At 41.1% G+C, this 21,872-nt stretch overlaps 2 protein-coding genes across 2 annotated transcripts in view; both read left to right on the top strand.

Moving 5' to 3' along the window:
- The first annotated feature begins 3,178 nt into the window (after positions 1–3,178).
- On the top strand, positions 3,179–5,248 carry LOC112096773. The gene is made up of 3 exons (XM_024180447.1): positions 3,179–3,666; positions 3,793–4,025; positions 4,113–5,248. Exons 1-3 carry the CDS (start codon positions 3,179–3,181, stop codon positions 5,246–5,248), a joined length of 1,857 nt encoding a protein of 618 aa, XP_024036215.1.
- An 11,347-nt stretch (positions 5,249–16,595) lies between these two features.
- The window catches only part of LOC18036358 (TOM1-like protein 5), a 7,754-nt gene continuing 2,477 nt past the window's right edge, over positions 16,596–21,872 (top strand). The window contains 10 exon segments of the mRNA XM_024180852.1: positions 16,596–16,894; positions 18,276–18,354; positions 19,432–19,545; positions 19,963–20,029; positions 20,031–20,042; positions 20,273–20,371; positions 20,461–20,574; positions 21,032–21,195; positions 21,448–21,523; positions 21,633–21,718. Of these exon segments, the coding sequence (XP_024036620.1) occupies positions 19,445–19,545; positions 19,963–20,029; positions 20,031–20,042; positions 20,273–20,371; positions 20,461–20,574; positions 21,032–21,195; positions 21,448–21,523; positions 21,633–21,718 (719 nt within the window). The 5' untranslated portion in view covers positions 16,596–16,894; positions 18,276–18,354; positions 19,432–19,444.

Here is a 21,872-nt window from a genome sequence, read left to right as displayed (position 1 = left end):
TTGTCTTCTTCATATAAATGATAGAGATTCGAATGTCTTGATCGAAGGTTTTGTTCTGGTGCGTTTTTTACTAGCGGCGGACGGTGCATCTATCCTTTTTAGTCGGCCACTACTTCGATTGAAATAAATAAACTCTTATCTTCTGCGCTTTGCGTGGACTGGTTTGGTGATGATACAATCACTTGCAGACTAACTGATGTCATTCATCATACGTTTTATTATTATTGAATGGTGATGTCATTATGTGTAAAACAGCGAGGGAGAACAACCCTTCAAGCGTAAAATGTCCTTTCCCTCGAATATTTATTAACTGTGAGATGATGCTTCTAGCGAAAATAAACAAGTTGCCAATGTTGCCAACTTGCCATCGCTTCTATGACTCGTAGCAAAAGCAAGCAATTTTGTCTTCATTAATTCCGCTTTCCTATTTTATTTGTTAAAGTTGTGCGCTGATAGGACGGTCTGAGTCTGACACGCTTTGAGCTAAAATTCATGAATCCACGACGCCTGTGCCAATCCTAGTCAGCCTTTCATTCATTTTAATTGGAACCACGGAGTGCGAAAATCGTTCGGTAAGCTTTGTCCCTAGTCTACTATGCTCTTTTCTACATTGTAGGATGATGATTCGAAAGATGGAACTCACAATTCACAGTACTAATAGCACTATTTATGGTGTGCTTTTTTCAATTAAAACAAAATTGGGATGGTATCAAATTAGAATGGAGAATATTAGAATAGGTTGGTTATTTAAGTTGTAAGAATTAGAATTGAAACCGAAATTATCTATATTCTTATATATATATATATATAATCAAAATATATTATTACAAGTTACTAAAATACCTTTTGTTAAAATTATAATTCTTTTTTCTAACAAAACAAATAAGTAAACATTTTAAAAGGAAAATATATGCATGTTTAATATGACATTGAGGTTATGTTTGGCAAGGAATCAGACTGGATTAAATTTGATTATATAATACAACCTTATGTTTAGTACAATATTGGATTGAACTATATTAAATTATATTTTAATGAAATTAAATCGCATTTAAGTTGACATTTAAATATAAATATGAACTATTCATGAATATTTAATAATAAAACAATTATTAAATTTAATTTAAAAAACAAATAATAAAAAATTAAATGTATAGAAAATTAGTTAATAGGTAATCATGATTATGATAAACAAAATATAAATTAGACTAAATTAAATTAAAAATTGTTTAGATATTTAATTTAATTTTTATTACACATTTTAAATATATTTTATTTTATCAAAAAGTTTGAAATAATATATATAAAAGCAACCAATTACTGGTATTATTAATTTTCATGATTAATTTCAATAAGTTATTATTAAATTAAATATTACATTAGATATACAAGTAATAGTTAATTAAATAGAAAATTATTTTTAAAATTAATCCTAACTAAACCCATGTGTAAATTGCGATTGGTAATCCCATGATTTTAAGACTAAATTCAAATTTAGTCCCCTAATCTAATCCAAAATAAAGCTTGCCAAATATAGGATAAATGATTAATCCCAAAATTAGTCCATTCCTACACTTGATCCTTGCTCCCAAACATAGCCTAAGCGCAATACTATAATTTATTATTATTATTATTATGAAACAAATAATAATTATTTTTTAATAATAATAATATTTAATATTTAAATAGGTAAAAAATATTTTTTTTTAATTTTCTTTAAGGATAAAAGTGTCAATTTTTTCCTTATTTTTATTTTCCCATTTTCATTCTCACCTCTCTCATAAAAAAGAATTTCCGTTCTTCATTCTTCAATTGAATGGGACCTACCACTCTCATTCTCATTTCACAATTAATTTTATAAAAATAAACACACAAAATAAAAATGATTTATCGTTTGTTGATGCGAGATTCCGGTTCTCCTCGTTCTACGATCAGGATCTCTGCTCGATCAACTTCGTCACGACCAGGAGGTCTCCTCGCCAGGCTTCTTCTCCAGAGGTCCCTGCGTACACAGATAAGTCAGAGTACGCCGGTTGTTTTCCCGGCGCAAACCCTCCGACGCTCAAGTCAGATATGAAGGTTCGGGAAAAGCTTGCCACAGGTCTTATGGCGTTTTTTGTGGTTTTCTCTTCTTTTTAGGTTTTTTTTCTCTTCTAATCTCAAGAATGCCAACCCTTTTACCTTCGTTGGCTACATTTTTATAGGCTTCCTCTGAATCTCAGTCTTCCGCTCTTTTCGAGACGGTATGGGACTCCAACTGCTGCGTTATGGGCAAAACATGGGATCTAGCGTGTTACGCCACGGTTCAGGGGAAAGCGTGGCTGCCATGGCTCTGTGAGACCTTGCGTGTTACGCCACGGTTCTGGGGAAAGTGTGGCTGTCATGGTTCTGTGAGATCTTGCGTGTTACGTCGCGGTTCTGGGGAAAGCGTGGCTGTTGTGCCTAGATTCTCGTGCTGGAGAGCACGTCTTGCCAACTGCCGTCGACCGGGTCTCCTCGCCTCTCGATCTCTAGCCGGAATGGCCTTATGCCTCTTATAGGAATTGGCCTCGCGGACGACAACATCGTGGACGAGCAGGATATTTCTGCTCCTGTTCTTCCACGCGCCAGGCTTTAACGGAACACACCGGTTCGCAGAACTCCGCCATCAGATATCAGCTCGTCATTCCTGGTCCCTTCGACGCATTTGTCCCAAACAGTATCCCTCCCAAACACCGGTCCCCCAGTTTCTGGTGTTGGGTAATGTAGTGGACCAGCAGTAGAAACTCGATAGTACTCGCTCGCGTGGGTTTGGAAAAGGCTGCCAGGAGTCATGTCGCATTTAATTGCGGACGAGGTGACGTGGCAGAAATCCCCCCCTCCATTTGAATTTCAAACCGACGGTTACGAGATCCTCGGGATTCGGCGCAATTATATGCTGGCAACCCAAGAGTCCGTCCTCATTTGGAAAGCCAAATCCTCTCGAACGGCATATTCACCATTCACTCTGTCTCCGTCTACGTCTCTGTTTCTCCGGCAAAGAAGTTCCGGCACGAAGCCCCCCCCCTTGCCTTTCTCCGATTGAAGCGGTACTTCAGGTATTACCTCTCTCTCCTCGGTCTCGAATAGTTTGCAGATAACTTCTTTTTTTTCTTTCGTTTGGGTAGTAGTTGGAGGTGTTGTGGTTAGAGTTTAGGGAATGTCGAAAGGCAAAGAGAAGGTCGTTGAGGTTGATGACGACGAGTTGGACTTCCTGCCTAGTCTGCTCACCAATCCCGCCTTTGACCCCGAGGTCCCCTTAGAGCCTGTTAGGCCTAGTGTCAGGACTAGTGCTAGGAGCATGTCTCCCCAAACGACCTCTACAAGCGGGAGTAATGGTGAGGACGGATCTTCTGACTCCGAGGATACTTTGAGTGAGGGTCGAGGAGATGATTCTGGTGAGGCGTCCCCATCGGGGACGCCGCGACGAGAGGGGAGGAGTACAATAGGAGGTAGAGCCCTATCGCGGGATTATGCTATTGATTACATGACGTGCACGACCACGTTTGATGAGCTCGAGGACCTCCGGCTGAGGTATAGCATTCCTGGCGAGATACTTCTTAAGGTCCCGGGAAAGAAGGATGCTCCCAGCCGGCCTCCTAGGGGATATGTTACCCTGTATCTGGACAGCTTTAAGTACGGGCTGAGGTGTCCCTTGCAACCTTACTTTGCCCGGATACTTAACGGGCTAAATTTAGCTCCTGGTCAGCTGAATCCCAACGGGTGGAGAGTGCTCTCTGGTCTGTTCATATTGTGGGACAGATGTTGCCAAAGCGAGCCCACGGTTGATGAGGTGAAGCACCTGTACCAGCTAAAGAGCAGCCCCAAAGATGCCGGCTGGTACTACTTCCAATCTAGCACCAAGAGCAGGAAACCTATAACCGACCTCCCTACTGGTGGTGGTGGGAATTGGAAGAGAAAGTTCTTTTTTGCTGGGGGTCCTTGGGGTCAGGTCGCACAAGTGGACGGGAAGGATTATCGGGTCCCACCCCGTTTCACGGTCCCAGGTTGCCTGCTCGCTCCAGATGCCTTGTATCCATAATTGTTCTTGTTTCATTGGCTTGTTTCTAACCAAGTGTCTGTTTATGTTGTAGTTTCTTGGGGCGTTCATTTCCCACTCCGACCTGGCCCGCTCAAACGGGTTGAGGCTGTGCTAGTCAATTCCTGCTCGAGCCGGGAACTGATATCCACATACAACTTGCTCGAGTCTCGTTTGATACTTCCTGGCCATAGGATGGAGGACGCTGTGATTGGGGCTCTGACCCGAAAACGTTCTCGACCTCCGACCACGAAGAGGGACGAGAGTAAGGATGCCCCTACCGCGAAGCGGGCCAACATCGTGCAGCAGGCCCCAGCCTTGAAGATTTTACCTCCGGCTCCTGTAGAAGTCGGGGAAGCTAGTGGAGTAGCCACAGATCCTGCTACCTCTTCTCCTCCTGTCGGGCCTCGACCTCGCTTACCGGACAGCCGAGCAGAACATCTGGTCCCTTACCTCAATGAGTTAACTAAATCCGTGAGCAAGAGGGACCTGGAGGCCTTTGACGGCCGCACCTTGGGTGAGCTGGTGGGGGCCATGCAGCATAGCGCTTTCCACCTCAGCTGTATGACCACCTATTACAAGGCTAAGGTTGGCCGCTACGACCGGAAGATGAAGGAGGATATCCAATCGGCGACGAACAGAGCTGACGTTGCCGAGAAGAAAGCAGGGGAGCTGAATCTCGAGAATCTGAAGCTGATAGAGCAAGAATCACTTGCTCAAGCAAAAGCCATTACCCTCGAGGAGGAGTTTACCAAGGTCAAGGAGGATTTGCAAAGGCAGAAGGCTATGTATGAGGCTCAGCTCGAGTCTCTCCGTGACTCCCACCGAGCTCAGGTCGAGAACTTGGAGAGGGAGGCCGACAACCAGTACGACCAGGGACTCCGGCATTCCTATCGTTGCATCATGGCCGTCCTCGGGAAGCAACACCCTGACCTCAAGATGGATGACCTTGCAGCTGGCGTTGCTCGGCATATGGATGAGGAGGCGGCCAAGGAAGATGCCGAGGGGGTAGAGCCGATCGTGATTGAGGAGGAAAACTCTCCTCCTCGTGGAGTCCCTGCTGAGGTTGGCGGGGCGAGCACCCCCCGGACGCAACTGGCGATACCCCCCTCGCACCTGAGGAGGTCCAGCCAACCGATGCTGCTCGGCTCACAGATCCGCCGTCTTTTTGATATATTTCTTTTGTTGTAACGGATAATGTTCATGAAGATTATCCCCTCTGTTAATCATTAACCAATTAATAAGGATATATATATATTTTTTTTGATTACTTTCTTGTGTTGTAATTATGAGTTAATTTTTGTTTGAGAATCTGCTTGTCTCTGTCTAGACGAGCGGATTCCGGCTTGGCTCATGGTTTTTATCTGTCTCGCCATAAGACAGGCTCTGAGACTTTGCGAGCCTTTGCATGCCTTAGGATTTTCTTTAAACGATTTGGATTCTGCTGCCATCTCGTGGTCGAGCAGATCCTGGCATGCTTGGCTTCTGTCTCGCCATAAGACAGGCTCTGAGACTTGGCGAGCCTTTGCATGCCTTAGGATTTTCTTTAAACGATTTGGATTCTGCTGCCTTCTCGTGGCCGAGCAGATCCCGGCATGCTTGGCTTCTGTCTCGCCATAAGACAGGCTCTGAGACTTTGCGAGCCTTTGCATGCCTTAGGATTTTCTTTAAACGATTTGGATTCTGCTGCCTTCTCGTGGCCGAGCAGATCCCGGCATGCTTGGCTTCTGTCTCGCCATAAGACAGGCTCTGAGACTTTGCGAGCCTTTGCATGCCTTAGGATTTTCTTTAAACGATTTGGATTCTGCTGCCTTCTCGTGGCCGAGCAGATCCCGGCATGCCTGCCTTCTCGTGGCCGAGCAGATCCCGGCATGCTTGGCTTCTGTCTCGCCATAAGACAGGCTCTGAGACTTTGCGAGCCTTTGCATGCCTTAGGATTTTTTTCGGTTTCAAGCGAATGAAATTCGTCGACGTTCCATTAATGGCAGGATTTGACTTACATGAAATTGTTCGGACATAAAACATAAAAATAAAAGATAAACAGCATGAGCAGAAATTGCTTTAAAATGTGAGCAAGTCTTACTGGAAGTATTTTCGGAGGTGTGCTGCGTTCCATGGGCGTTTCACTTCGTGGCCGTCCGCGCGGACCAGCTTGTAAGCCCCGGGCCCCGCTATCTGCTTGACTCTATACGGCCCTTCCCAATTCGGTCCCAGCACTCCTTGAGTCGAATCTTTGGTGCTCTGATTCACTCTTCTCAGTACCCAGTCTCCGACCCTGAATTGCCGTATGTTCACCTTCTGGTTATAATACCGAGCCACCCTCTGCTGGTAAGTGACTGATCGCTCGGCTGCTTGTTCCCTCCTCTCCATTAGCAGATCAAGATTCAAACATATCTGCTCGTCGTTCTCCTGTTCATTGAAATAATCTGTCCGGTGTGTGGTCGTTCCTACCTCAGCCGGTACGACCGCTTCATGTCCAAAAGCCAAAGCGAACGGTGTCTCCCCAGTTGCGGTTTTGTGGGTTGTTCTGTATGCCCATAGCACACCTGACAGCTCGTCAACCCACGCACCCTTTTTTGCTCCGAGCCTGGTTTTCAGAAGCCTCTTGACTGTCTTGTTGGCTGCTTCTACTTGTCCATTCGATTGAGGGTGAGCAGGCGAGCAATACTTCAGCTCTATCCCGAGGTTCTGGCAGAAATCCCTGAAGCTGTGATTATCGAACTGCCTGCCATTATCCGTTACCAAGGCATATGGGATCCCGTATCGACAGACCAGGTTTCTCCACACGAAGTCTGTTGTTTTCTTCTCTGTGATCCTGCTAAGGGCTTCTACCTCTATCCACTTCGTGAAGTAATCTATAGCAACTATTGCATGTGTTGCTGCTCCTCGTCCCTTTGGCAATGGGCCGATCAGATCAATTCCCCATTGAGCGAATAGCCAAGGGGAGGCCATGGAGGTGAGCTTCTCTGGTGGTTGGTTAGAGAAATTTGCAAAACTCTGGCAGCTTGCACAGCTCCTGGTCTTCCTTTGCGCATCCTGGTGCATCGTCGGCCAGAAATATCCCTGCCTTAGAACCTTGTGGGCCAGGGACCTCCCGCCAGAATGATTTCCGCAAATTCCTTCATGTACTTCCCTCAGCACGTAATCCGCGTCGTCATCGTCCAAACACCGAAGGAACGGTAATGTATATCCTCGCCGATACAGTACCCCATCGATCATCGTGTATCTCGAGGCCTGAGCTCTAATCTTCCGGGCTCGTAGCTTATCTGGTGGTAAGACCCCGTCTCTAAGGTATGAAACTATCGGGTCCCTCCACGAGCTTTTTTGTTCTATCCGCAACACCCCCAAATTTTGCTCGATACTCGGGCGAGACTTCACTTCTAGGGGGACCGACTTTGGCATTTTTGGGTCGGCTACGGCTGCCATCCTAGCCAAAATGTCTGCTCGACTATTCTGCTCCCTGGGGATTTGTATCACCTCCACTGCTTCGAACTTCCCCATCATCTGCCTGACTATCCTTAGGTACTGTTCCATCTTCTCCTCTCTTGGTTGGAATCTTTCACTGACATGATTCGCAACCAGCTGGGAATCAGTTCTGATCTTAACTCTGTCTGCTTTCACGGCCCTAGCCAATTCCAGCCCTGCTATCAAGGCTTCATATTCTGCCTGGTTATTTGTGGCTGCAAATTCCAACTTTACAGCATAAGAGATCTCCTCCCCCTCTGGGCCTTCCAGGACAATCCCTGCTCCTGAACCCCGCTCTCCTGATGACCCATCCACAGATATCTGCCATACTTGAGTTTCGTCGTTGCCTATATCTGCATCTTGCTGATCCAAGCATACTTCGGGCTCCGCGAACTCAGCTACGAAATCGGCCATTGCCTGGGCCTTTATCGCCGCGCGGGGTTTATAGTCTATGTCGAATTCGCTCAGCTCTACAGTCCATTTGACGAGCCGACCAGAGGCATCTGGCTTGTGCAGAATTTGACGCAATGGCTGGTTGGTTATTACCGAGACCGGGAATGCTTGAAAGTACGGCCTCAACTTCCGAGCAGCAACCACAAGGGCCAGTGCCCATTTCTCCATCGTTGGGTATCTGGTCTCAGCGTCGAGCAGGGCCTTGCTGGTGTAGTATATCGGATACTGAATTCCTTCTTCCTCTCTCACTAGAACGGAACTGGCGGCCCGATCAGATACCGCCAAATACAGATTCAACTTGTCCCCATCCCTCGGTGTGGACAGTAGCGGGGCTTGCTGTAAGTAATGCTTCAAGTTCCGGAAGGCTTCCTCGCATTCTGGGGTCCATTCCGTTTTCTTTCCCCTCCTTATCACTTGAAAGAATGGCTGACACTTATCTGTAGCCTTGGATATGAATCTGCTCAACGCCGCCAGCCTCCCCGTGAGGCTCTGCATCTCCTTCAGGTTTCGAGGAGACGTCATTTGCACAATCGCCTGGATCTTCTCGGGATTTGCTTCAATCCCCCTATGGCTCACCATGAATCCCAGGAATTTCCCTGACTCGACCCCAAAAGCACACTTCTCCGGGTTGAGCTTCATCTTATACTTCCTCAAAAGCTCGAACGTCTCCTCGAGATGTCTGACATGTTCCTTCGGGATTTTGGACTTGGTGATCATGTCGTCCACGTACACCTCCATGGTTTTCCCGATCAAGGGCTTAAAGACTTTATTCACCAGCCTTTGATAGGTGGCCCCAGCATTCTTGAGACCGAATGGCATCACCCTGTAACAGAACAGACCTTGGTTAGTGATGAAAGCCGTGCTCTCCTCATCCGGCTCGTACATGGGGATCTGGTTGTATCCCGAGAATGCGTCCATGAAGCTAAGCAGACCATGTCCAGCCGTTGAATCTACTAGCTGATCGATCTTTGTTAAAAGGGAAGCTGTCTTTTGGGCACGCCTTATTGAGGTCTGTGAAATCCACACACATCCTCCACTTGCCGTTTGCCTTCTTTACCAACACCACATTTGATATCCACTCTGGGTAATTGACTTCCCGAATGAACCCTGCTCTCAGAAGCTTCTCCACCTCATCATTTACAGCCTCATACCTCTCCTGGTTGAAGCACCTCCTCTTCTGCCTTACTGCCCGAGCACCTTTCTTTATTGCCAGCCTATGACATGCTACCTCTGGGTCAATCCCTGGCATGTCCTCATGTGTCCAGGCAAACACGTCGGCATGAGCCTGTAAGCATTTCACCAACTCCTGCTTTTGCTCTCCCTCAAGTCTCGACCCGATTCTGATCGTCTTTCCCGGGTTCTCTGGTCCCATGCTTACTGTTTCTAGATCCTCTACGGGTTCTTGTCTGCCAGTCTTGTTTTCCACTCGGGTATCGAGGGATGTTATCTGCATCGCCTCCCTTACTGCCGAGGAGTAGCAGCTTCTTGCGATCCTCTGGTCTCCTCGTACCACTCCGACTACCCCATTCACCCGGTACTTCAGAGCCAGATAATGGTTGGACAACACCGCTTTGCTCATCCTTAAAAATGGCCGACCTAGGATCATCTGGTAAGGACCTTCCTCGTCCACTACGACGAAGTCCAGTATCATTGTTCTTTCTGTCGGGGGGCTCCCGATTGTGATAGGCAGTTCGACCACGCCCAGAGGGACCAGCTTCCCTCCTCCGAACCCCTTCAAGGAGGTGTTGGTGTATTCCAACTTCCGGTCGGCTATTCCCATCTCTTCCAAAGTTGACTTAAATAGCACATCAACTGAGCTCCCCGTATCAACCAGTATCCGGTCAAACTTCTTGCTAGCGACCGTAGCCTTGATGACTAAAGCGTCCTCGTGGGGGTATAGAATCCCTTCCTCATCCTCATCCGTCCACATGATTGGCACTTGCCTGACCCTTACTCGTTTGGCTGCTGGGGTGTTGAAGAGTATCTCTTTACTGGTCATGGCGTATCTGGCATAATTTTTTCTCGATCTGTTCGAATCTCCGGCCAACGTTGGGCCCCCAGCTATCACCCTTGCTGCGGGCGGCTCGTGTCTCAAGATTCCATCACTCTGCTCCCCTTCATCTGTTGTGGCCACCATCGGGAAAGTCCCATCCATAAACTCGTCCAGGTACCGATTTCTCACCAAATCTTCGACCTGGGTCTTGAGATCTCTACACTCTGCTGTGGTATGGCCATGGGTGCCATGGAACTTACAATAACGTCCTCTATCCCTCCTGTTGGGTAGCTTTGTTATTGGTGTAGGGAGGTGCAGCAGCCCTCGACCCTTTATGGCCTCGTACACCTCATCCAGGGGCATCTTCAAGGGAGTGTACCGCCCATAGTCCTGGTTCTGGTCGACCAGATGCACTGCTCTTTCTCTGTTTGCCCCACTGTGAGTTGGGGGCGGTGGGAGTGCTTCTGGTCTGCTCGTCCTGCTACCGTGGCAATGTTGATGAAGATCGCCGGATGCCGAATCATGTCTTCTCCAAGGCTCCCTAGCTGGGGAACGAGGAGGTGGCGCCCTGCTGCGCTGATACTGTGGCGGCCTCTGATGAGGCTGGTAAGCAATTACCCTACCTCCTGCTCCACTACCGGAGATCTGGTGGTCCCTCCTCCTGATCGGCCCATTGGTTGGTAATGCTTTCTTCTCTTTCCTCCCTAATCCTTCCAACTGGTCTGTCTTGATCCGTGCAGCCTTCTCCTCCTCAATCTCGATGTCTCTTTTAGCCTGTTCGTATGCGGCTGCATACGTTTGAATAGCTGGGCTTCTCAAATTGTACCACAGCCTTCCTATCTTCACCCCTTCTTTCAGTCCCCTTAACGCCTGAGGGTGGTTGAAGGCTCCCAAGTCGAGGACAGCCCGATGAAACCTCTTGATGAATTCCCGAAGGGTTTCTTGCTCCCCCTGTTTCATGCTCTTCAGCTCCATCATGTCATCTTCCGGTGACATTGCCCCACTAAACTGCTCTGCGAATTCCTGGCACATCTGCTCGAAGGTTTTTATGCTGCCCCGAGGAAGTTTCCTGTACCATTCTCGTGCACGTCCCTCAAGGGATAGTGGGAACACCCTGCACCTTTGGGATGGAGATAATTCTTGTACCCCCGTTATGTCGTTGAAGCGCTCTATGTGCATCAGCGGGTCAGTTCTTCCCGAGTATCTGAGGTCGGGGAGGCGGAAATCTCTCGGAATAACTGCCCTCATGATCTCTGCTGCGAGCGGTGATTCCCCGTCCAGCATTATCCTCCAACCAGGGGCTCTGTTCCTCCCTTGCATGTCGTCAATTATTTGCGCTAGCCTTCGCACTTCCTCCTCCAGCTGTCCTGCGCGACCAGGGTCGCGTGCTGCAGCTTGATCCCGCTCTCGCTCTACATCATGTAAGTGTTGCCTCAGTTCTGTTTCCTCTGCATTCACCACCCCGTCGCCCCCGTCACAAGTCTGTCTTACCGGGGACTGCTCTCTTTCTCTATGAAATTCTCCCCGCAGAGGTACGTTACCTCTCTCACCACCAAATCTCCCAGCGGTTTGACTTTTCTCCGCACTATCGGTACCTGGTGCCGCTCCACCGCCTCTCACCCTTCCCTCTTGGGTTACCCTTCGCTCGTTCCGCAGCTCATGCAGGATGGTTGTCAAGGTTTCCATCTGCTTTTCCATTCGCTCCATCCGGTCGAACATGACTTTTTCCCGTGCTTCGCTGATTACCTCCCTCAGCGTCACGGAATCGTTAAGCCTTATGTCACCCCCTTGTGCGCTACTTCCTCCTATCTCCATTGCCTTTCGCTTACTCCACCCCTCTTCTTGCTATCGACAGAAGCTTTTTGCTCTGGATCCCCACAGACGGCGCCAAAATGTTGATGCGAGATTCCGGTTCTCCTCGTTCTACGATCAGGATCTCTACTCGATCAACTTCGTCACGACCAGGAGGTCTCCTCGCCAGGCTTCTTCTCCAGAGGTCCCTGCGTACACAGATAAGTCAGAGTACGCCGGTTGTTTTCCCGGCGCAAACCCTCCGACGCTCAAGTCAGATATGAAGGTTCGGGAAAAGCTTGCCACAGGTCTTATGGCGTTTTTTGTGGTTTTCTCTTCTTTTTAGGTTTTTTTTCTCTTCTAATCTCAAGAATGCCAACCCTTTTACCTTCGTTGGCTACCTTTTTATAGGCTTCCTCTGAATCTCAGTCTTCCGCTCTTTTCGAGACGGTATGGGACTCCAACTGCTGCGTTATGGGCAAAACATGGGATCTAGCGTGTTACGCCACGGTTCAGGGGAAAGCGTGGCTGCCATGGCTCTGTGAGACCTTGCGTGTTACGCCACGGTTCTGGGGAAAGTGTGGCTGTCATGGTTCTGTGAGATCTTGCGTGTTACGTCGCGGTTCTGGGGAAAGCGTGGCTGTTGTGCCTAGATTCTCGTGCTGGAGAGCACGTCTTGCCAACTGCCGTCGACCGGGTCTCCTCGCCTCTCGATCTCTAGTCAGAATGGCCTTATGCCTCTTATAGGAATTGGCCTCGCGGACGACAACATCGTGGACGAGCATGATATTTCTGCTCCTGTTCTTCCACGCGCCAGGCTTTAACGGAACACACCGGTTCGCAGAACTCCGCCATCAGATATCTGCTCGTCATTCCTGGTCCCTTCGACGCATTTGTCCCAAACAGTATCCCTCCCAAACATCGTTGTCATTTCTAAATCTGAAAAATAGACATACGCTAATCCCGTGTGCCTTCGCTTTCTTGCATTCAACTCGGACCCAAAATGCTAACTATGTCAGTCTGACTGGGGGAAAAAAATCAGTTAAACTCCGCCTTTGTCTACCGGGTTTGGTCATTTTGGAACGACTGGCCACTGGCCCAAAAGTGCAACCAGGCTAGTGAATGCCTGAAAGCCACGACTCATCCCCTTATGCCTTAACCTTTCGTGTTAATATATAAATAAAATAACAAGACAAAATAAGAATAAGGTTAAGTGAAACAGGAAGTATGAAATGTTGAATCTTTTGTCTTCACTTTTGAAGTACATAGTTGAAGTGGAATGCAGTTGATACACTTTCCTCACTATTCCTAGGGATGACAAAATTCGAGTTTGGTTCTAGTATGGTTAATGTCCGGATTCAATCTAGATAAACTTTTTAGACACCTAGGTTGGACTTAAAAAGTCCAGTATCGAGCCCCTTTTTTAACCTGAATTTTTATGCATGGATTTTATATTTTGTAATATTTTTTTATAATTTTTTAATTTATTTTAACGAAATTAGACATAAAATTATGAATATTTAAATATTTAAAATTCTACATATATATGTATAGTAGATAGGTCGAATAAATATAATTATTTAAAATAATATTATATATATATATATATATAAAGTCCGAGTTCCAGCCAAGACCACGAGCTTATTAAATGATGATGCTTGGGATCGATCGAACTTCATCTTTAGGCTGGGTATTATCCTGCCCGCATTGCCCAAGTTCAATCTGGATTCCAGTCTAGGCTAGACAATTATTTTTGATACCTCAAGTTATTTTCGAATAAATTTACCATATAAAAATATTAAACATCTTAATTCTTAAAAGACTTAAACTGAAGAATTGAACTCAGTTGCTCAGATCGAGGCTGAGGTCCAGGAACTTGATGTTAGGCCTAGCCCGACAATCGAGATTGGGCAATTTATTAGCAGGTGGAGCCAACAAAGCCCATTTAAATAGATTCATCATTCCTATTTTAAGATTAATTAATTAAAAACTCTTTGAAATTTTTTCCCACACTGACATCCCAATTCGATTAGCACTCACTAAAAACTGTCAATATTTTACAATGCTCAGCTATAAAAAAGTACAATCGCCAGTCAATATAAGGCGATAGTTTTTCATTATTTCATTATAGATATTTATTCTGCCTTTTGTTTTCGTACGTTTTTATTTGCGGGCTTTTGCTAAGTTACAGTCAGTGTAAGTTGCGTCCCATACAAAAAAATACAAAAAAATAATGACGTGACCGTAGGCCCACGTGATCATTGTGTGGACTGTAAGTTACAATCAACTGTAAATTAGCAAGACCCTAATTTGTGTGCCTAACAATGGATTGTAGAATGTAGGTCCTGTAGCACTGGCAATACGGGTCGAGATTTGTTTATTTAATTCGAATTACAAACTAATTTTTAATTTGAATGAAGAACTAATTTGATAATATTTTAGCTTTTAAAATAATTATTTATAAATGTACTGTAAAAATAATTAGTTATAAAAAATTAAATATTTGATAAATTTTATTTTTAAAAATTTTGTAAATATTAAAAGTTATCGTATGTGTTTAATAAATCTTACTACTAAACTACTATAATAATGAAAAGTATTAAAATAGACATAATGTTAAATTAAATTTATATGTATCAATATGTATATTTAATATATTTTATTTTGTGCATCTCTCTCTCTCTCTCTCTCTCTCTCTCTCTCTCTATATATATATATATATATAAGACAATTGATAAATAAAATAAATATTCTAATTTTGTTATCTCGAAATAATTGGTAATAATAGCAATCTCTTTAAATTCAATGATTTGTTTTTCTTAATTGAATAAGAGTAATTTAGATTTTTGTATTATATGTAAGGATATGTATGAAATTGTATCAAGTATAAAACTGATTTTCAAAATTATATTTTGAATAGTCATTCATTTCGTGCTTTTTTAAATCTTTGTAGGATGGGATGACTTTGTCAAAAGTGATTTTTTAAAAAAATTTATCAAACACTAAAATTAACTTTTAACTTTTCAAAATTACTTTTAAATCTCTCAAAAGTAATTTGAAAGAGCCCAAAATAGTTTTGGATTTGAAAATTTTAAATAAATAGGTCAAATTCTATTTATCCACTGAATAAATAAATTAATTAAATTCAGGTTGGAGCTCATTAATTCGTTTATTAGCTTATGTCTTGTTTATTAAACATAAACAAACTGAATACGAGTTTAATTCAGTTAATTGAATTACTTATTTATCTTTATAATTTTAAATTTTAGAAAACAAAAATTACTAAGTTATAAGGTTATTTGTGATTTTTTTTCTTGATTTTAGTTATTATTTGATATATAATAAAAAATTTAAACGAATTGAATTTTATTTTGATTGGTTGATAAATTCTGTTAAATAAATTAAACAAATAAAAAAATATATTTGTACATTTAACGAAAATTCATTTATCAAATAAATGTAATTTGAATTATGAAGCATGGAATAAAGATTTGTTTAATAAATGAGATAGATTTTAATTCTGCCGGATTTTGACAAAATTTGTTTAGGATTAGTCACCAATTCGTTCGCGTTGTGAACAATAACTGAATTGCAACAACATTTAATTTGCTATATTAGATCGAACGGCCTATAACGAAACGATCAGAAATTGATGTTCGATTTGTTCTAACATGTCGCTTTCTGATGGTGTCGGGGGTGCAGGGGAATAAAGCCAGCATAGTCGATCTAAAACTAGAAGTTGAAAACTAGGAGAAAGAGAATCCAAGTCCAGCAAAGCGCTGGAACATTTGCTCAATTCCCGACGCGCTGTCTCGTGCACAACCCCTCCTTTAGATATCACTGTTCACAGCACGCTCGAGAGTATCCAATATAAGTGTTACTCGCTCTCTTGCAACAACATCTGTGTAAGTAGCAATATTATTTTTGGGACCAGACAATGTTACCCTACGGTGAGCCACGTATGTGGTACCTCGAGGCCCCAAGCCTTGCTTTTGGCAACAGGTAACATGAATGGTTTTGTAATGATGACAATGAAAAGATTTGTTTGGGCAACTCTAGTATTAATGTCATCTTGTGATTCCATCCGAATTTTGTAGTTAAAAATGTTTAGATGAGAAGAGCATTAAGATAGATGATTTCTTAGTTAAGTACTCGTGTTGCACATTAAAAATAATAATAATAATTGAGAAGATTATTCCATATTTTGAAATAAATATTAAATTAATGTAAACAATCGAAAGATATTAAAAAATAAAACTATTGGAGAGAGTTTTGAATATCTCAGTATACACTTTTACATATACTTATTCATGTGCCTTTTACTTAAATCATATATGCATATATGATTATATGTATGATGTGGGTAGCGAAATAAAATCCCAAAAATATTAGGCGACTAAAAATCGATTTCAAATTTATTTACTCTTTTTTTTAAAAAAAAATAGATACATATATAACATACAAAGCACTTAGTATTATTCTCAATTGAAGATTAATATTTTATTAAGAAGTGAAGAAAAAACATTTAAGATGTAAAAAAAATTATTGAAAAAAAACGTTTTCATAAATTTAGCAATTATATTGACAAATCACAAATACATAAAAGGAAACACTTGGTGAAAGTGGAAAATGGAAGAAAGCCCGGTCAGGAAACCCTCCCCCTGTCCAAACACGTGTCCTAAAAAGACAGAAGCGTCAAAATAGACAGGTCACCCCACGGTGTAATTAGACTAATCCTTCCCCACCACAGCACATATTAAGCCGCTTTAGCTTTATCGTGGCGTGCCGCAGCTGCTCCCATTACTGTTTAATTCGCCATCGAAACTGAAAAAAGGGCAAAGAGTCCTCCTCCCTGTCCTAATCTCAGCGTAAATAAATTACAATTAGCGGTAGTAACAAAACGCTAATCATAAAGCTATAAGAGAGAGAGAGAGAGAGAGAGAGAGAGAGAGAAAAAGAGTTAGCAACTAATTTCGCTTCTCTAATTTTATCTCTGTTTACAGTCAGTGAGTTATAGTCAATAGTCAATTTAGTCATCATCATAGCGTTGATTGAAATGCTGAAGTTAATTCGTGTATATCAGCTCTTCTTAAATTTTCTTCACATAGTCTCTCTCTTCCTCTCAGTCCTCGCAGGTATGCCGTCGTTTTATATTTGTTTCCTTTCTATAGAACAAGAATTAGGAAAAAAAATTTTTTCGTTTCATTTAAATTCACCTTCGCTTTACCCGTTGATCTGTTGATTTCGTGTTCGCATCCTGTGTTTGTTGTGTTAGATCTTTGAGGTAACATTTGTTTCAACTGCTTACGATCTGACCACGGCAGAATTTATGATTTTCAAGTACATACTGCTCCAAAATTTTTTAGATAATTTTGCTTATGTGAGTTAATTTTAGCAACTAAAAGGAAAGTGTTTAGGAGCAGAGTGACAGTTTTGATTATTAGTGAAAAATCTGAACTAATCAACAATCATCTTTCCAGAATCACCATATAGAAAGAGTCTACTGGCAACAATATGCTAATACTTTGTAACTTGCATTCTGAATCAAATTAGATGAGATTAGACAAGAATTTATACAGGCATCAGTGTACTTATCTGCCATCTGGCATGTTTGTGTTCTTGTAGGAATAATTTGTAACCAAAACAAAGAAGGGAGAATTTTTATAAAATATGCTAATTTTATGAAGAAAAGTCATAAATGACTTGATGTTTTTCATTGAAAGAGGATTCCCTCTCCTTTGTCAGTTTGTGCATTATTCACACTACTCACAAGATGGATTAAAAAACTTTCAGCTTCTTTACCTTGTTGTTTAATAGAAAGTGTCATCCTATATATAACATGAAAGTGATAGTATCAATATACGCTTCAACATTTGTTGTAAAGAATAGTGAGGAAAAAGAAAAATTATTTCCATTAACTTATCTACTTCTCAACTAGTTTGGAATATATATGTGTATGTGTATGTATGCATGCATACATGCATACATACGTGTATGTATGTTTATATATAAATATATATAGGTTGACACATTGATATGTCAGAATGTAATCAGGAGGTGTTCAACTTACTGATTGTGAATAATAAGTTACCATGACCTCATGATTGAAATCTTCTGTGAGTAAGCCTTAATCCATACAACTAATTGTTGTACAAGTTGATATATGGGCCTACAATCTGATAAACAATGCATATAAAATGAATGACAACCTACCATTTATGCATGCAACTAAAACTATATGAATATTATTAATCTTAAAACATAATGTTTGACACACAGTTCTAAGGTCGTCTACTCTAACAAACTTGATGCAGAAACTGAAATCGGCTTAAGTACTATGAACTTAAAGTTATCATTTTAGCACATAGTTTTATAGCACTATCTGATTTTTATTCTGTATCTAACCTCTGCTTTATTCTGCTCTATATTTAATCACATTCCTTTAAAATTAATGAAGTACTATGGCTTTCATCTTACCTTGAATCTTTTTTTTTCTCAAAAACAAATGTTTTGCAGAGTAACGATGATGCAGTATCAACTTCAAAGAAGTTGCGAACACCAGAGTTTCTTTTAGTTTTCCCTTCAATGAGAAAAAGTATGTTTAATATATGTCAAAATTTGAAAATTAGCAGATGCAGTGGTTCTATTTCCTATCATTGTTGTTACGTAATTATTCTCATGTTGTATTTTGTAAATGCTTTGTGGCTTCACGTCTATCATGTGATTGAGATGCGTGTTTGTGGGATTTGAAATCTAACTTAGGGTTAAAGCCATGCAAACACTCTTTTAGAAGAAAGATAATCATTAAATAAAGATGTTTTACACAGTTAGATAATGTTATTACGATAATGGCATCAGCATGTTGAATTGTATTAAATACTGGATTGATGTTGGGGTGGCTGGGGTGGTCATGTGGTAGCCATGGATGTCGTCACATAAGGGGAAGTTGTGCAGACAGGGATCTTAGCTGATACATCGCCAGTGTTTTGACAAATAGAAAGCTTTTTTTAAAAAAAAAATTTGTTATATACACATGTTTACACTTCCTAATGCATTAACTATGGAAAACACTTTAGAAAATAACATGATTTATCTGAGACCTTTTTTCTTTATTTGGAAATACATCAAGTTGCCAGTCATGCTGTGGCAAATGTGATAATTGGCTTTATTAGTGCAAAGATTAGTTATTCCTTTGTATTGTGGTCGATTGTGAATGAGATGGCCTTGTAGTTGTCATTGGGGGAATTTTGATTTTTCAATCTAATTATGAGTGGTACCTATTGAACTGTGAGAATTAGCTTCAGCAAACTCTAGAATGATCAGTCTTCCGCAGTACTTTTTATATTAGTGAGGTTAACAATATTTGCAAATAATTGTCAGTTATTTTTTTTTTCTGGTAGAAGCTTTGATGCATGGATAGCGAAACTCAATTAGCTCTTTAGATATGCTTGATAATTTAGTTTATTTTTGAAAGAAAATGATAAAACAGGCTGCATGTGGAGTGTGAATGTTTGTCTGAGTTGCCTTTCTGATCACTGATTTTTCAGCTAATTTCGTTGGAAAATATTTGACTTAACCCAATAGTTGTCCTCTCATTTGTTTGACTTTATTTTTTGCTGTACTTAGATCATTGTTATTCATGTGCTTTCCTTCTACATATTTTTATCTCCAGATATAAGCAAAAAATGGCCACTGAGCTCGTTAATTCTGCAACAAGTGAGAAACTTGCAGACGTGGATTGGACGAAAAATATTGAAATTTGTGAATTAGTCGCTCGTGATCAAAGGTTTAACTTACAGAACACTCCAATTTTTTTTATTAAATAATATTTGTTTATTGTTTTGGTTCATTTTTATTGTGCTTTAATGTTGCATTGATTTATTTATTTATTTTTTAATGTTTCATTGATGATTTAGGTTTGCTTAGAGGAGATAGAGCTGAGCTTAGATTAAATGTGCTCTAATCCTCTTGTGGCTTGGTTTTCATAGTATTGGAACTTCTGAAAATCATGAAAAAAAAAAAATTAGTCATTTAGTTATCAAAGGAAAATGTTCATCTTTACAGTAGACAGTTATGAGGTGCTCATTGATGATTTTCCTTTTCACTTTTTGGGGGCTTTTGGACTGTGAAGCTTTACTTATGTGACATATTGCTAATTTGTAGTCTTAATATTTTGCTATTGTTTCTGATTCTTTACTTGCAGGCATGCTAAGGATGTGATTAAAGCTATTAAAAAACGTTTGGTAGCAAAAAACACAAATGTACAACTATTATGCTGTTATGGTGGAGCCCTTTTAATGTCTTTATCTACTTAGTGTTGGGAAATTCTCATTTCCCCTATATTTTTCGAGTTTCAATATGACACTGCAGTTGCATTTTCTTTTTCCTTCCTATAAAACTCTCAAGATCTGGTCATGAAATGACTCTGCAACTTCAGCTTATTTCTTGCATTTTTTTTTTTTGGGGTTCTACAGCTTATTATAAGATCACTGATCTATTATTCAATAATGCAGTTGTTAGAGATGTTGATGAACAATATTGGAGACCATATTCATAAGTTGGTTATAGATACTGGGATTCTCCCTATTCTTGTGAAGATAGTGAAGAAAAAGGTGTAAGCCGGTTTCCTAATGCACAATTTGTGATGTGTGGCTGATTTTTATAATTATCACTTAATTTGCTTTACTTTCTTTTCTGACAGTCAGATTTGCCTGTACGAGAGAGGATATTTCTTCTTCTAGATGCCACGCAGACCTCCCTTGGTGGTGCTTCTGGAAAATTCCCTCAATATTACACAGCTTATTATGAATTGGTGGTAGGTACAGACTCAGAATTTTTCAATTTGGTTTTGTTATTTATTAGACATAATTGGTGTGATGCTAGTTTCTTTGTCATCAAAGTTTAGTTAACTGAGGAAGGATCTTTATTGGTTTTTCTCCCATCATCACTGCTAGTGCTAAGAAATTGATATAAAAGAGACTGAAATGAGATGTTTTGTTTCCTGAAACTTTTACTTCTCCTGTTGTAAAATGGTTTTTTTTTATAGTGCTTATTAAGGAATTTCATTGAAAGTTCTTTTGGCTGGGGCAGTAGCAAATTCTATCCTACATGTCTATCTTTTTCTTTTACGGGCTTTGCTGGAGAGAGGCAGAAACTGTTCAGTAATTTTATGTCTTATCTCCTTCTGATGTGCTCTATTGGCTAATAAAATTCTTGTTAGGATAATATTTAGTGGAATTCTTTTTATTAATTTTTATTAATTATTTTTGCAGAGTGCAGGAGTACAGTTTCCTCAAAGACCTCGTACAATACCATCAAGTCATCCTTCTTCCGATGCAAATAAGAAAGTTACACTAAATGGAGAACTTGCCTTCTCTAGAAATGAAGGTGTTACTCTTGCTCAGCAACCAGAGCCTCAGATTGTTCCAGAATCCAGGTACATTTTGTTAAACTTTTTTCTGCTATTTTTCATCCATTTGAAGCATAATCAAATATTATAAATGCATTTAGCTATACTTGAGAGAAATTAATTCACAATTTCTCTTTCAATTTCTTTTTTAATCTTCTTAGACTTCTGATTTTCATTTTCAACTATTTGATTATTGTAATTGTGATTAATTATTAATTATACATCTCAGCAGTATCGTTATTGCTTATAAATGATTTCTTGGTTTTCTTTCCTATACAGTATTATTCAAAAGGCTAGTAATGCATTAGAGGTTCTAAAGGATGTCCTCGATGCAGTTGGTACTCAGAATCCTGAGGTATATTAGTAAACTATGATTAACAATATTCAATGCCAATTGTTTTTGTTGTCTCGAAATTTAGCTGTGAATTATTAATTAGCATGTGTCATTTTGACTGTATTTTTAGGGAGCAAAGGACGAATTTACACTCGATCTTGTTGAACAGTGTTCCTTCCAAAAGCAACGAGTTATGCATCTTGTAATGACTTCTCGGTAAGTGAACTTCCTAGCTTCCCTTGTGCCTCGTAGTTATAATAAATTTGCTTCTTAACCCTTGCTTTCTAAACTAAAGGAAATCAATGCTATAGATATTATGAAGGACAAGGCGGGCATCTATGTGTTTGTGCATTAATGTGAGTAGGTGTGG

The sequence above is a fragment of the Citrus clementina genome, unplaced genomic scaffold (assembly GCF_000493195.1).
Source record: "Citrus clementina cultivar Clemenules unplaced genomic scaffold, Citrus_clementina_v1.0 scaffold_7, whole genome shotgun sequence".
Taxonomy (NCBI): Eukaryota; Viridiplantae; Streptophyta; class Magnoliopsida; order Sapindales; family Rutaceae; genus Citrus; species Citrus x clementina.
The sequence above is the reverse complement of the archived record's forward strand: the minus strand, read 5'-3'. Positions and strand labels throughout refer to the sequence as shown.

Bases quoted from the DNA above. Each gene is read 5' to 3' on its own strand.
- LOC112096773 (XM_024180447.1), top strand. From the start codon at position 3,179: ATGTCGAAAGGCAAAGAGAAGGTCGTTGAGGTTGATGACGACGAGTTG. The intron at 3,667-3,792 runs GTGTCCCTTGCA...ATGTTGCCAAAG, and splicing joins AGCTTTAAGTACGGGCTGAG to CGAGCCCACGGTTGATGAGG. The intron at 4,026-4,112 runs GTTGCCTGCTCG...TTTATGTTGTAG, and splicing joins ACCCCGTTTCACGGTCCCAG to TTTCTTGGGGCGTTCATTTC.